This window comes from Mustelus asterias, chromosome 14 (assembly GCF_964213995.1).
Source record: "Mustelus asterias chromosome 14, sMusAst1.hap1.1, whole genome shotgun sequence".
NCBI lineage: Eukaryota > Metazoa > Chordata > Chondrichthyes > Carcharhiniformes > Triakidae > Mustelus > Mustelus asterias.
In genome coordinates this window covers 21264791-21281232 of record NC_135814.1, presented here as the reverse complement: position 1 = coordinate 21281232, position 16442 = coordinate 21264791, and the positions used below count along the sequence as shown (strand labels likewise).

Below are 16442 nucleotides of genomic sequence, written 5' to 3'. Positions count from 1 at the left end.
TGCTGGACCGAACTGCTTTACTGTTCATCTGCTTTAACCTTCTTCAGTTCACAGCTGAAAGATCTCTGAGGTTCTTCAACACAATCAAGTGTTTAACAATTAGTGAGATAGTTTGACTAACTTATTCTTACGGGACCCAGCTTCAATTCCGGCCTTGTCTTTGTGGAGTTTGCACGTTCTCCCCATGTCCCACCAAGTGCAGCGTCCTACCAAGATAACACCAACACGTCTCCTGTTCCACCAGAGGCCCAAACATTCTAGACCACTGCTATACAAATATTAAACATGCCTACCGCTCTATTGCCCGCCCACACTTTGGTAATTTAGACCACAAGGCTGTGCTCCTGCTCCCGGCTTACAAGCAAAAACTGAAACGGGAGAATCCGTCAAAGAAAGTCGTGCAATGTTGTTCTGAGGAGTCGGATGATCTCCTGCGGGGCTGCTTAGAGTCAGTAGACTAGTCAATATTTAAAAACTCAGCGATCAGCCTGAACGAGTACACCACTACAGTAACTGACTTAGAAACATAGAAAACTACAGCACAAAAGAGGCCCTTCGGCCCCACAAGTTGTGCCGAACATATCCCTACCTTTTTAGGCCTACCTATAACCCTCCATCCTATTAAGTCCCATGTACTCATCCAGGAGTCTCTTAAAAGACCCTATTGAGTTTGCCTCCACCACCACTGACGGCAGCCGATTCCACTCGCCCACCACCCTCTGTGTGAAAAACTTCCCCCTAACATTTCCCCTGTACCTACCCCCCAGCACATTAAACCTGTGTCCTCTCGTAGCAGCCATTTCCACCCTGGGAAAAAGCCTCTGAGAGTCCACCCGATCTATGCCTCTCAATATCTTATATACCTCCATTAGGTCTCCTCTCATCCTACATCTCTCCAAGGAGAAAAGATCGAGCTCCCTCCGCCTATCCTCATAAGGCATGCCACTCAATCCAGGCAACATCCTTGTAAATCTCCTCTGCACCCTTTCAATCTTTTCCACATCCTTCCTGTAATGAGGCGACCAGAACTGAGCACAGTACTCCAAGTGGGGTCTGACGAGGGTCTTATATAGCTGCATCATTATCCCCGGATTCCTAAACTCAATCCCTCGATTGATAAAGGCCAGCACACCATACGCCTTAACCACTTCATTAGTAAGTGTGTAGAAGACTCTGCCAAAGAAGCAAATCCGCATGTTTCCCAACTGGAAACTGTGGATGAACAGGGATATCCACTGCTTGCTGAAGTCCAGGTCTGGACGACCCTGAACTATACAAGGAATCCAGATATGATCTACGGAGATCCATCAGAGATGCCAAAAGACAGCACCGGACCAAGCTAGAGTTCCAGACTAGCCACACAGACTCCCACCGACTATGGTAAGGTCTGCAAGATATAACAGGCCACAAGATGAAGGCAGGTAAAATCACCGGATTCAATGCACCCCTCCCCGATGAGCAAAACATATTCTGTGCCCGTTTTAAGGAAGAGGTCAGCGAGAGCTTGCCCTTCACCCCGGAAGCCTCAGATGAACCTGTATCCGAGGTCACGATCACAGACATCAGTGCAACTTTCTCAAAATTCAACCCATGGAAAGCGACCGGCCCAGATGGGGTACCTGGACAAGCACTCACGTCCTGCATGGACCAGCTGGTGGGGGTTTTCGAAGACATCTTCAGCCTCTCTTTACACCAATTTCAGGACCCTATCTGCTTCAAGAAGACAATCATCATCCTGGTATCAAAGAAAAGCCAGGCAGTGTGCCTTAATGACTATCATCCGGTGGCTCTGACACCCATTTTGAAGGTTAGTATGGCAGAAATCAATTCCGGCCTCCCAGATTGCCTGGATTCACTACAGTTTGCCTACCGCTGCAACAGGTCCACATCAGATGTCATCTCCCTGGCCCTACACTCAGCCCTGGAACATCTAGACAACATACAGCTCAGCCTTTCTACAGAACTCATCTCCAAACTCCATGGCCTGGGGCTCGGCTCCTCCCTCTGCGACTGGATCCTAGACCTACTAAGCCACAGACCACAATCAGTAAGGATAGGCAACAACACCTCCTCCATGATCATCCTCAACACTGGTGCCCCACAAGGCTGTGTTCTCAGCCCCCTACTATACTCCTTATACACCTATGACTGTGTGGCCAAATTCCCCTCCAACTCGATTTGCAAGTTTGCTGATGACACCACCGTAGTGGGTTGGATCTCAAACAATGACGAGATAGTGTACAGGAGTGAGATAGAGAATCTGGTGAACTGGTGCGATGACAATAATCTCTCCCTCAATGTCAACAAAATTAAGGAGACAGTCATCGACTTCAGAAAGCATAGAGCAGGACATGTCCCTGTCTACATCAACAGGGACAAAGTGGAAATGGTCGAACGCTTCAAGTTTCTAGGTGTCCAGATCACCAGCAACCAATCCTGGTCCATCCATGCCGACACTAAAGTTAAGAAAGCCTACGAACGCCTCTACTTTCTTAGGAGGCTGAGGAAATTTGGCATGTCCGTTATGATTCTCACCAACTGTTACAGATGCACGATGGAAAGCATTCTTTCTGGATGTATCACAGCTTGGCATGGCTCCTGTTTTGTCCAAGGCCACAAAAAACTACAAAGGGTGGTGAACGAAGCCCAGTCCATCACGCAAACCAGCCTCCCATTCATTGGCTCTGTCTGCACTTCCTGCTGCCTTGGAAAAACAGCCAGCATAATCAAGGACCCCATGCATCCCAGACATTCCCTCTTCTTCCTTCTTCCATCTGGAAAAAGATACAAAAGTCTGAGGTCACTTACCAACCGACTCAATAATAGCTTCTTCCCTGCTGCCATCAGGCTTTTGAATGGACCTATCTCGCATTAAGTTGATCTTTTTCCACACCTTAGCTGTGACTGTAACATTACATTCTGCACCCTCTCCTTCTCTATGAACGGTATGCTTTGTCTGTATAGCTTGCAAGAAACAATACTTTTCACTGTATACTAATACATGTGACAATAATAAATCAAATCAAATGTCTTCATGGGTTTCCTTCGGGTCTCTGGTTTCCTCCCTCACTCTAAAGATATGTGGGTTAGGTTGATTGGCCATGCCAAATTGCCCCTTAGTGTCGGGGGATTAGTGGGGTAAATATGTGGGCTTACGGGTATGGGGCCTGGGTGGGATACTCTGTTGGCGAGTCGGTGCAGACTCGATGGGCCAAATGGCCTCCTTCTGCACTGTATCAATAAACAGCACTTTAACCATTTCTTTCTTTAAGCTTATGTGACTCCATTATAATTGAAAACATAACATTGAAGAGTAACATTTTCCTCAAGTTCTTTCTATGGGAGAATCCCGCCGCTAGCAAACAACGCGTCACCTCTCACCGGCGGGAAACACGCGGCTGCGAGGCTGGAGAATCTCGCCCGTCCTCTTCCACAGATGTACTAAATTTATCCAATTCCTCCTTGGTTTCCTGAACCCAGCCTGTGTCACTTTCACGTATAGATTTCAGAACAAAACAAATAATTAATGTTCAGCAATCTCTAATTTGCAATCCTAGTGCACTTGCATAGGAATAAGTTATATTGAAGTGCCGTTGTATGTCATAAACAGGAAGCTATATCTGTCACAACCTTCAAAATCAAGTTTCCTGTCAACAAATTTAACCGGTCTCATCACATTTCATTGATGTGGATGTAAAAAGAATTTGTTCTTTCTTATGATTGTGACAAACTGAGTAAAAGACAGTAGGGGTGAAACTTGTACAAGACTTTCTGGAGCAGGCAGTGCCATAGAGTCATAGGGCCATACAGTGCAGAAAAGGCCCTTCAGCCCATTGAGTTTGCACCGACAATAACTACCACTAAAAATGCGCTAATCCCATTTTCCTGCACTTGTTCCATATCCTTCAAAGTTATGATATTTCAAATGCTCATCCAATTTTTTTTTAAAGGTTTTAAGGTTTATGGCAACAACACCTCCTCTACGATCATCCTCAACACGGGTGCCCCACAAGGCTGTGTCCTCAGCCCCTTACTATGCTTCTTATACACCAATGACTGTGTGGCCAAATTCCCCTCCAACTTGATTTGCATCCACTACCTTCCAGGAAGTGCATTCCAGATTCCCACCACTCTCTGAGTGATTTTTTTTTCTCAGATGCGTTCTGAATCTCTTGCCCCTCATCCTAAAACTATGCCCCCTTGTAATTGACCCCTCAACCAAGAGGAACAGTTGCTCCCTACTCACCTGTCCATACCCCTCATAACCCTTTACACCTCAATCATGTCTCCTCTCAGCCTTCTCTGATCTAAAGAAAACAATGCAAGCCTACCTAATCTCTCTTTATAGCTCAAATGCTCCATCCCAGGCAACATCCTGGTGAATTTCCTCCATACCACCTCTGGTCCTATCACATCCTTCTGATAGTGAGGAAACCAATGTTCTGTACATAGAATCATAGAGGTTTGCAGTATGGAAAAAGGCTCTTCGGCCCAACTTGTTTTTATCATTAAGCTAGTCCCAATTCCCCCATTAGGCCCACATCCCTCTATACCAATCTACCAATTTAGTTACCAATGTAACTAAATACTTTTGAAAATACAAAATTATACCCTCCTCTACTACTACCTCAGGCAGCTCATTCCAGACACTCACCACCCTCTGTGTGAAAAACTGCCCCTCTGGACCCTTTTGTATCTCTCCCCTCTCACCTTAAACCTATGCCCTCTAGTTTTAGACTCCCCTATCTTTGGGAAAAAAAAACATTGGTTATCTACCTTATCTATGCTCCTCATTATGTTACAGACCTCTATAAGATCATCCAAAGCCTCCTATGCGCCAGGGAAAAAAGTCCCAGTCTATCTAGCCTCTCATTATAACTCAAAAGCATCAAGTCCCAGTAGCATCCTAGTAAATCTTTTCTGCACTCTTTCTAGTTTAATAATTTCCTTTCTATGCACAGCTCCAACATTGCTTCTTGCTCTTATAGTCTATGCCCCAACTGACAAAAAGCAAGTGTCCCATATGCCTTCTTAACCAGCCTATTCATGTGCTCTGCTGGCTTCAGTGCTGTCTGATCCTGGGGCTTTGAGGTAGGTCTGTGATGCGCCATTCCACAAGCAGTTTTTTCCTCCATTGTGCTGTTGCTGGGCAAATTTATCTGATTCAACAACAAATTAGATTTCCTTGCATTTGTGATCTGATGTAAAGTATCTTTTGTATTTTGTTGTAGGTTTCCTATTTTGAGATCTACATGGACAAAATTCGGGATTTGCTAGATGGTAAGCTAGTTGTCTGATTTTTGAGGTGCAGCACCAACCAGGTGCTTTGCCAATGCAAACAAGAACTGGAATCAGAAGGCATTGCATTTATATAACATCCTCTCACCTCTCAAACCTCTCAGTGCAGCAAATATTATAAAGTGTACCTATCCTTACATAAGCAAATGCATCAGCTATTATCGCACACAATAAGATTCCACAAAGAGCAATGAGATAAATGTGGGAGAAGAAAGATTTTTTAGGGCATTGGATAAACTACCTGCACTTTAGAAATCGAATCAATGTATCCAATAGCGTGAGGTAAATCAGGCTTCCAGAATCTGTAAATTAGCGTCAACTTAATAAACGGAATGGCATGGACGGGATCAGAGATGGTCACCAAGGATTTGTGAAATGCAGGTCATGTTTGACTAATTTTATGGATTTTCTTTTGCAAAATTTATACGGTATGTCAAGGAATGAATGCTGAATGTTGCAGTAATGGGTTTTCAGAAGTATTTTGATCAGGTGCCACATGAAATTTGCCAAAAAATGTAAGGTACAAGGTATTAATGAGAATATAATCAAAATGGCTTCAGAAAGGCTAGAAGATGGAGATAAATGGATATTTTTCTGATATGGTCAGTGGTAACACTCTATAAATCTATGCTGGAATTTATGTTTTTCTCTATTTCTGTAAATGATTTGAACAAATGGTGATGATCTTGAGGAATATATAAATATATGAGAAAGAAATAGGACAGGGTGGTCACCGGATGGGAAACTGATACTTATAGATCGCCCAACTTTTCAATGCACCATCCCATTTTACTTTCCAATGAAGTTTAAAGTTTTTAAAAAAGTTTATTGTTGTCGCAAGTAGGCTTACATTAACACTGCAATATAGTTATGGTGAAAATCCTCTAGTCACCACACTCTGGTGCCTGTGGGGTGCACTGAGGGAGAACTTCGCACAGCCAATGCACCTAATCAGCACGTCTTTCAGACTCGGGTGGGGGGGAAACCGGAGCACCCGGAGGAAACCCACGCAGACACGTGGAGAACATGCAGACTCTGCACAGACAGTGACCCAAGCTAGGAATCGAACCTGGGTCCCTGGCGATGTGAGGCAGCAGTGCCAATCACTGTACCACCATATAAGTCACTACCTCAGTGACTAAAAAAGAATGATTAGTTGGTTCATCACACTCTTTCCATTCCACTCAATGATAATGTTGCATGTTTTACAATGGATTTGTTCCATTACAAAGACTTAATAAAAAACTGTCATTTATAAATTGCGTGAATTCCGATTGACATTCTACTTTATTTAATAAAATAAGCAACAAAAAAATCTGTTCAGAAAACCATTATATCAAAATGGCCACCTTATTGTAATATCAGCTCTAAATGCAATTACTTCATAAATTGTTCACAGACTTCATTTCATTTTACAGTTTCAAAAACCAATCTCTCAGTACACGAGGATAAAAACAGAGTACCGTTTGTTAAGGTAAGATTTATTGCTATATGTTTTATTAACTTCAATGTAACAAAATGATTCTTTTTATCAGTGCAATGTAACGAGGACTAAGTCAGCTAACCTAAAATACTGCACTGCTTTAGAAATCGAATGGATCCATCCGATGTTTTAGATTTGTCAAGTTGTTTTGACCTCGGCAGAATGGAAGACTTTTTTTTAGATTTTAAAGTTGTAACCCTGAAATTGATCAATTCTTAGAACTAAATAGGTACTGTGTGAAACAGCTGGGGTGCGATTTTACCGGCCGCTCATGCCACGCTCCCGCTGCAGCGAGGTTGGAGAATTTGGCAACCAGCCAAATCTCCGTTCACTGCGGTGGGATGGGAAAATCCTGCTGGCGTGGAACAGTGGGAAGATTCCGGCCTTGGATATATTGAACAATGAGAATTTGGAAAATAATTTACACTTCTTTTTCCCCAAGTAAATCATGCAATAATGGCTGATGCAGAAATTTCTAGCTTGGTAAACCACACTTACCTGTAACAATGGTGGAAGTTTGAAACTTAAATTTCCTGGGCCTCGGGAACCTGGCAGTTAAAGGGAGGTGGAGGGTGCTGGATCCAGCAGATAAGTGTCTTTCCACTTAGCTGCTGGGTCAAGCTTAGCTGTTTCCGGCCCCTGCCCCCTTCTCCCTCACCGTCCCCTCCCCCCAACCCCTCTCCCTCCCCCTCAAGCCAACCCCCCCCCCCCCGCCCCCCAATGACATAACCTTCCTTATCTGTGGTCTCCCAAAACCTCCAGAACCTCCCCTCTCCTCACCCTGTTCCTTTCTGATTCCTCTCAGAAGTTCCCTCATCACTCCACCTGATTGATCCCTGCCCCACCAAGGTCTCTCTCCCTCCTCCTGGGCTGTTGGCCTCCCTGCCCGCCACCAATCCGGCTTCTGAATCTGGCTGGAGGCGGTGGGAAACCGGAAGCTAAAATCATCAAGCAGGCCCTCTTAAATTCAGCAGAGCCTAAGCGCTAAAACAACTCTGCCTCCAGCCTCCAAGGTAACATTGGGGGCCACTACCTTTTAAACAGTCACACCAGTATTTTATCTGGAACTGATGCAGCGTAAACCCACTAAAGTTAGCAATCTGCTTGAACTCCTTAAGATTGACACATTATAAGTGCAACATTTGTTAGTTCAACACTTACCAAGCTGGGTTATATCTAACACCACCAGCCACACTGTTACTTGTACTTAACATGTTGCAAAATAACCATGTCTGAATTACAAGGAGAGGAAAAAATAGGAGGGGAGATTTTAAATACAAATATAAGGTTTAAAATTCCTGTTTCAGTTACAGGTTGCAGCATAATTTCAGTTCCATCCACTTGCGGATATCAAGTAAATCCCTAATACAACATCGCAGCAGCATAATGTATAAAAGTCATTTTTTTTTTGTAACTGTTGCTCTGAGTTTTCATTACAAGGTTTGGATGATGAGGAAATATCATTGTATAAGTAGGCATAGGGTCAACTCTGAACAGAATTAGAATTGCTCAGGCTGTTTCATCAGCTGACCTCAAGAAGGTTCTACCTAGCCTGCACAGGCTAAGCAGAGGATACCAATTTGAGATAATTGACAGAAAAATATCCATTAAAACCAGCCGAGCCTTCCAGCTGCCGGTCCTGCATGAACTGGCTCCCACCGGGAATAAAAGTCAACCCATTATCACTGACTGGTTTCTGTGCTTGTTTCCTCTAGCTATACATCCCAGAATCCATTGAGTTAACTTTATTGCACCACTGGATGCACTGAACTATCCTCCACTGTCTCCAGGGATCTTTTGCCGTGGTGTTCGTTACAGCATGGAGCTGTTTAATATCTTTGCTTTTCTTTATTTCTCTTCCCTAGTGGTATTGCCTTGCATTTATATTCATTAAATATGATCTTCTACTCATCAGCCACTTTTCTGACCTAATCAGATAACTAATTCAAAGTAGCCTCATTCCACTTAAGTCTTAACTTAATTTTAAAATCTTGAGTCAGGTGTTACTTCACTTCTTGCAGGACTACACATATCCAAGCCTACCAGATAATAAAACCATAAGTTGCACATAATGGTTGGGTGAGCTTTTGACAACATATTGTATTCATTGGAGTTTAGAAGAGGGAGAAACTTATAAAATTCTAACAGGATTAGACAGGGTAGATTCAGAAAGAATGTTCCCAATGGTGGGGGGAGTCCAGAACTAGGGGGTCATAATTTGAGGATAAGGGGTAAACCTTTTAGGACTGAGGTGAGGAGAAATTTCTTTACCCAGAGGGTGGTGAAAATGTGGAATTCACGACCGCAGAAAGCAGTTGAGGCCAAAACATTGTGATTTCAAAAAGGAATTAGATATAGCTCTTGGGGCTAAAAAGATCAAGGGAAATGGGGGGAAGAGGGGATCAGGATATTGATTTTGACGATCAGCTATGATCAAAATGAATGGCGGAGTAGGCTTGAAGGGCCAAATGACCTACTCCTGCTTTTAGTTTCTTTGTTTCTATCTCAAACATACAACTTGGGTTCCCCCAAATTTCCAAGAGACCCATTATTATTGTCTGCTGATTTAACCCATTGAAGATTGATTGGTGCACCTCCAGCACCATGGATTGAGGGGTTTGATCAATGATGAAGCACAAGGGATGAGAGGATGGTGCTTCAAGTCCATCATTCCCCAAAGTTTCCATCTATTCCTGGAGGACCTGAGAATGCACGAAGTATAAGTGAAGTCTGTGAGCTTCTTCACTATGGAGATGGTGAGAATGAAAAGTGCAAGGTTAAATTTTTGACTAACTGACAGAATAGAGTATCACTCAAACATTGATGAGCTCATCTCCCATCATTTCCTACTGATGGGAGCTCATCCTCCCATCAGTAGGAAAATATTCACTTCATTGACTCCAAATTTCTCATTTCATCATTTTCCAATCATTAAATACCGTCCTGTATGTATTTGCACGGTGATGCACACAATCTCGTGCTAAATTATGCATTAAAAAGAGAGAGAGACATCACAAGGAAGCATACAGCACAGGAAGAGTCCATTCCACCCTATTGATGGCCATGATGGAACCATCCAATTAATTTTATTCCTCCACTCTTTCCTCACAATTTCTTCCTTTTCAAGTATTTGTCCAATACCCTATTTAAATTTGCTATTGATGGTACTTTCACCGCTTTCAGGTAATGCATTCCAGATCCGAACAATGTTCCACATAGAGTAATTTTCCTCCCATCTTCCTTCCTTTAGTATGCCGCTTCTCCATTTCCTGAACGAGGTGGTCAGGAAGGCAGAAAACTCGGCACGACTTAAGAGAGAGTGGTATTTGAGAGGGTGCGGAGAAATTAGTTTGATGTTCCTACGTATTACATAGAGTGAAATTGATTTTGAAAATTATTGCAAATGGGAGGGTGAAATAACAGCACCTACAAAACAAATTACATCCTTGTGTTTAAAAAAAAGTAATGACGAGAATTTCCTGACCCTTCATGCCAATGGGATCTTCCCATCCCACAGACAGTGCATCCCCACTGTGGGGTTCCTGGTAGAAAGAGATACATTCAGTGTGAAACCTCGTTTACAACGGTGGGACCAGAAGATCTCACCGCCGGCCAAAGGCAGACCTCTTGCGACACTGCGAAACGCGCATGGAAAATCCCGCTTGGTGGGCCAGGATTTTACGGCCTCACTCATCCGTAAAATCCTGTCCGAGGTCAACAAACCTTTCCATGGCCTGCCACTTGCCCATTCCGATTCCTACTGTGGACGGGATGGTAAAGTCCCGCTCAATATATTCACTGACAGTTTATAAATACTGTAAACTGTTAATCTGAGGTAGGGTTTTTGGCTTAGTTGTGTGTTTTTGTGTAATATTTGGAAACTTTCCAATAACATTTCTTCTGTAAACTTTCCAAAAGGGTTGTACGGAGAGGTTTGTCTCTAGTCCTGAAGAGGTAATGGATGTCATTGACGAAGGAAAGGCTAACCGTCATGTAGCTGTCACCAGTAAGTAACTGATTATTCTCGCATCCTGTCATCTTTACTTGTGTTAGTGGGCTTTGATATAATCTATTCAAGTTGAACTTGCAGCATTAATGTTGGCCAAGAAAGTTTCATCAGTTCTTTCGTATTCAGTGGTTCTTATACAACGTGCTCTGTTGAGATTGATTTTCTTCAGCATATAATAGATATGCTTCTGAGAGGATGAAGGCCCAATATTTCTGAAACATCCTTTTTAACCAATTTTTATCCATGCACTGTCATAAAATTTGAATATCAAGATTTGTGACGAACTTATTTTGTTTATTCCTTGCTCTCAGCCTTCTTTCCTGTCTCTGCTACTCCTTCTCTCCCTCTGTAAATCCATGATGTGGAGTTGCCGGTGTTGGACTGGGGTAGGCACAGTAAGTAGACTCACAACACCAGGTTAAAGTCCAACAGGTTTATTTGGTAGCACGAGCTTTCGGAGCGCTGCCCCTTCATCAGGTGAGTCACCTGATAAAGGGGCAACGCTCCGAAAGCTTATGCTACCAAATAAACCTGTTGGACTTTAACCTGGTGTTGTGAGACTACTTACTCTGTAAATACATCTTGCTTATAAAAGGCATGGTATGAATCCAGGTTGATGTTATGTTAACACAAGTGCTGGAATTCTACCGCCCAGCCTGCCATGGGAATCGGAGCGGGTGAGAGGCAGACAATGGGAAGGTCCGTTGACCTCAGGTGGGATTTTCCGGTCTCGGGTTGAGCAAGGCCGTAAAATCCTGTCCAAGATTTTTTTTAAAAAGGCCTTCGTAGATGACGGGTAGGCAAGCTACCAATGAGCCAACATTGATGTTACTGCCTCATGGAGTGTAAATAAGACGCACGCTGATTGTTTTGGGAAGTCTTTGCTCCTGTTTCCGTTGTGAATGGTGAGAGATAAAGCATAGAACAGAAAGGGTGGGATTTTCCGATCCTTCCCGCTGGGTTTTCTGACTGGTGAGCAAAGCAAATTGTCATTGACTTCGGGGGGGACTGGAAAATCCCACCTCTGCCACTGGAAAATCCCACTGCTGGAGGGGCCAGAAAAGCCTGGCCAAAATTACTTGAAACAGAGATAGGGTAAAAATCTTGACAGAATGTTGGAGTGCAGAAAAGAATAATTAGTAGTTATTTTGTTTAAGTCATTTAAGATCATCCACTGATGTGGAGAAATGAGGTGAATTCTTTATTTTATTTCCTGCATGAAGGTACGATGTATGGATTAAATTGAGTGGGTCCAATCATAATCGTTATTTGCATGTCCACCGTACTGTGAAGTAAAGCTAATTAATGTCAAGCCTCATCTCACCAAATGCTTGGTCTATCTGCCTTCCGAGAGAGTGAGTGAGCATCCACGAAATGACACAGATTTGGATGATGAGGAAATATCATTGTATAAGTAGGCATAGGGTAGTGTGAGTCAACTCTGGACAGAATTAGAATTGCTCAGGCTGTTCCATCAGCTGACCTCAAGAAGGTATTTAAGCCCTACCGGAATTTGTAACAACCTCCCCAACCCAAGGGAAGCTGAGGCCATGGGTCAGATTTCCAAATGCCTGTCAGGTTAGGACCCAGCAAAATCATGGTCCTGGAGACCATCTCAGGATCCCAATGTTTCTGAGACAGTCTGAAATTTTCAAAATGCTGGTGGGGGTAAACCTACTCACTGTCAATTAACAGCCTGTTCGGCTGCTTTAAGAATTTGGTAAAGAACAAAGGGAACATGGGTTCAAGTCCCTCCATCGCAGCTGGTGGAATTTCTGGAATGGAAAGCGAGTCTCAGTAATAGTGACCATGAAACGATCACGGGTTGTTGTAAAAGTCTATCTGGTTTGAGCAAAGAACAGTACAGCACAGGAACAGGCCCTTCGGCCCTCCAAGCCTGCGCCGATCATGATGCCTGCCTAAACTAAAACCATATGCACTTACGGAGTCCGTATCCCTTCATTTCCACCCTATTCATGTATTCATCTAGATGCCCCTTAAATGCCGCTACCTGCTCCCACCACCTCCCCGGGCAGCGCGTTCCAGACATTCACCACCTTCTGTGTAAAAACAACTTGCACATCTCCTCTAGACTTTTCCCCACGCACCTTAAACCTATGTCCCCGAGTACTTGACTTTCTACCCTAGCAAAGAGTATCTGACTATCCACTCTGTTCATTCTACTTATTATCTTGTGAACCTCTATCAGGTCGCCCCTCAACCTCTGTCGTTCCAGTGAGAACAAACCGAGTTTATCCACCCTCATAGCTAATACCCTCCAGACCAGGCAACATCCTGGTAAACCTCTTCTGCACCCTCTCCAAAGCACCCACATCCTTCTAGTAGTGTGGCGACCAGAATTGTACACAATATTCCAAATGAGGCCTAAGGTTCTGTACAGTTGCAGCATGACCTGCCAATTTTTATACTCAATAAGTGGCCCGTCCAGTCAGGAATGTGATTTTTATTGTTTCTTTCACAGTCTAATGTGTGTTAGTGCACAGCTGTCAAGTTCATAGCAGGGACATCAGAAAGTTTATTTGCATTTTTGGAAAATTAAACTAAGTTCTATGGGGGTGCAGGTCCAATGCTGTGCTTTAACTTTGTTTGAATGGCCACTGGGCTCCAGCTCCTGGCCCTGTAAGGAACTGCATGTTCTATCTGGCAAGGCAGCGACATGCTCCAACATGGCTGCCACCTGACTTTGCTGCTTGCGCCTGGCAGGCAGCTCCCACCTCCTGGAAATGCTCAGCGTCACTAATTGGGTGCCAAGCTCGCTTTGGGCCCAATTATATAATTTACATTTAAAGATAGAATTGCATGAGCGACGTAGTTAAGGTTTGGGGGTCGGGACTCAGGATTCGTCTGTGTGCTGGGTTTCTGGTCCCGCTTTGAAAATGTGGTTCCATTGGTGTGTACTGCAGTAGTAGGGTTTGGTACAGACAGGGTTGATGTGGAACTGAGTACAGTACCACGAAGGAGACACATGACCCAGACCCAGGGTCGGTCTAGAGATGGACAGAGTGCTGGAATTTTACCACCTCGCCCGCCCGAGGCTCGTAAGATCCCGCCCGAGGCCAATGGAGAATGCCGTTCTGCGAGCCTCGGGGCGGGCGTGCTGGTACAACTCCAGCCGTGGAGACAGTTCCATACCTGTATCCTGTTCTGTATACAGGGAAATAGTTATGAGTTGTTAATAAAGACTTGCTATTAATATACTCAAGCTTATGGGGCCTACATCATGGTGTCGGAAGCAGCATTCTTCATGGACAACCACTGCCACCTTAGCTGAGATCACTTGACATATACCTCGGGTTTTCTTAATCTTCATAGCTCAACTGTAAATCCACTGAGCCATTATAGAATGTGATGCAAGCTTTTAACTGTTCTCTCCTTATTTCATAGTAGAATGTGTGGGTTTCTTTTCATAAAAAGTAAAGAAAAACTGAGCAGTACATGTTTTGACTCATTCATTCAAGACTGCAGAGAACCCGGTGCTTAAATGTGACTTTTGAAACTTATTTTCAAATATTGGATTTCAGCTGTGATATGGCCACAAAATTAATCACATTTCTGATCGGAAAAACATCATACTTACAGCAAAATACTATTCCTAAAAATGGTTTTCTATGCACATCCTCCCAAAGAATTCAACTTCAAACAGCAAGTAAATTCAAACATCAATTTTAATTCAAAACTATGCTCCTAGAATGATCAATAATTTTGAAGGTATTTGTTACTCTTGTCCAAATAGTCTTAAATGACTTGGTTAAATGATTGGAATTGATTTTCTGTTTGTTGGTAAATTAGACTCTGTTATTAAAGCAGATATGTTCAAAACTGAGACCATCGGCTACATGATATTGAAACACTTTTAAATAATTGTATTTCTGATTCGCTTGTTTGACTTAGATTTGTGGGTTTTTCATCCATGCCTTAGTTACCTCTATTATTCTAGTACACTCCTGGCTGGCGTTCCATACTCATTTGTTTCCACCAAAAACTCCAAACCTCACTGCCTATACTCTAACTCGCATCAAGTCCCATTCACCCATGTGTTCACCAACCCACACAAGTTCCCGTTAAATTTCTCTTCCTCATCTTCAAATCTCTCCATTGCCTCTCCCCTCCCTGGCTCTGTAATCTCTTCCAGAACCACCACCCTCTGAGATATTGGCGCCCCTCTACTTTCGGTCCCTTCAATGTCCCTGTTTTAATCATTTCACCATTGATATCTGTGTCTTCGGCTGCCTTGGCCCTAAGCTCCGGAATTTCTTCCCTAAACCCCTCTGCCTCTCCAGCTCACTTTCCTTCTTCAGAAACTTCTTCAAGCCTATCTCCTTGACCAAGCTTTTGCCCATATCTCCGAATGGCTCCATATATCGTTAGGTATTACTTTTCATTTTATAATGCCTCCATGAAGCACCTTGGGGTGTTTATTGTGTTACAGGTGCCGTCTAAATGCAAGATGCTGTTGTTGGAAAATTAGAAAAGACTCTAGCCATTCTGTTGCTTGATGGGATAAATTATAAATCAGAAAGTCCAAGACCTGTTCATGTCAGTAGCTTTGAGGTGGACATGTATTAGTGGGGGCGTAGTTTTAAATGGGTCCCCCCCCCCATTCCTCCTCTGTCTCCCCAACATTCAAGAGCTCCATATATTTGTATAGCTCTTGAAGACCTAAAGCTCAGGCACCTCTGCTACAAAGCCTGTCTTGGTCTGATAGCGGCTTACATAAGAACTTAAGAAGTAGGAGCAGGAGTAGGCCATCTGGCCCCTCGAGCCTGCGCCACCATTCAATAAGATCATGGCTGATCTTTTCATGGACTCAGCTCCACTTACCCGCCCACTCACCATAACCCTTAATTACCTTACTGTCCAATTTATTTATCTTTGCCTTAAAAACATTCAATGAGATAGCTTCAACTGATTCACTGGGCAGGGAATTCCACAGATTCACAACCCTTTGGGTAAGGAAGTTCCTCCTCAACTCCGTCCTAAATCTGCTCCCCCTTATTTTGAGGCCATGCCCCCTAGTTCTAATTTCACCTGTGGAAACAACCTCCCTGCTTCTACCTTATCTATTCCCTTCGTAATCGTATATGTTTCTATAAGATCTCCCCTCATTCTTCTGAATCTCAATGAGTATAGTCCTAGTCTACTCAGTCTCTCCTCATAAGTCAAACATATTATTACTCAAAGCAAAGGATTTTACACTGATGATCAGAACTTATAAACAGTTCCCAGCAGAAAAACCTTCCAAGTAACCCGGAATGCTTGTCTTAATGCCAAATTCTCAATTGGTAAAAGAAAAACACACATGGTTAAGCAGCATTGACAGCAACTAAGTGGAAGGCAGATTGTTTCTCTTGTGTTTGACCGTTACTGTGAGCAAAGAAGCACTATTCATGAAAAACAGAAGTTGGTAATGTCTCTTCTGTTGGGCCAGAGTCAGGCTGAGTTCTCCAACGGCTTGTGTAGATCAAGGATGCAGTTTTTTTCAGGGTCACAGCAAGAAAAATCCTTAATTGAAATTTTAAACAACTGCACCTTATCTCGCCCAAGCTTTTTTATTGTCACTGGTGCCCCCAACTTTGCTCTTCAGCTTTAGAGAGCAAAGAGGAAGTGATGGCCTAGTGGCATTATCACTAG

General features: G+C 43.4%; 1 protein-coding gene across 1 annotated transcript in view; it reads left to right on the top strand.

Moving 5' to 3' along the window:
- kif5c (kinesin family member 5C) overlaps nucleotides 1–16442 on the top strand; it is a 168299-nt gene that overhangs the window by 79526 nt on the left and 72331 nt on the right. The window contains exons 5-7 of the mRNA XM_078229160.1: nucleotides 5232–5280; nucleotides 6717–6772; nucleotides 10700–10787. Coding sequence (XP_078085286.1) covers nucleotides 5232–5280; nucleotides 6717–6772; nucleotides 10700–10787 — 193 coding nt within the window. The remainder of the gene's footprint in view (nucleotides 1–5231; nucleotides 5281–6716; nucleotides 6773–10699; nucleotides 10788–16442) is intronic.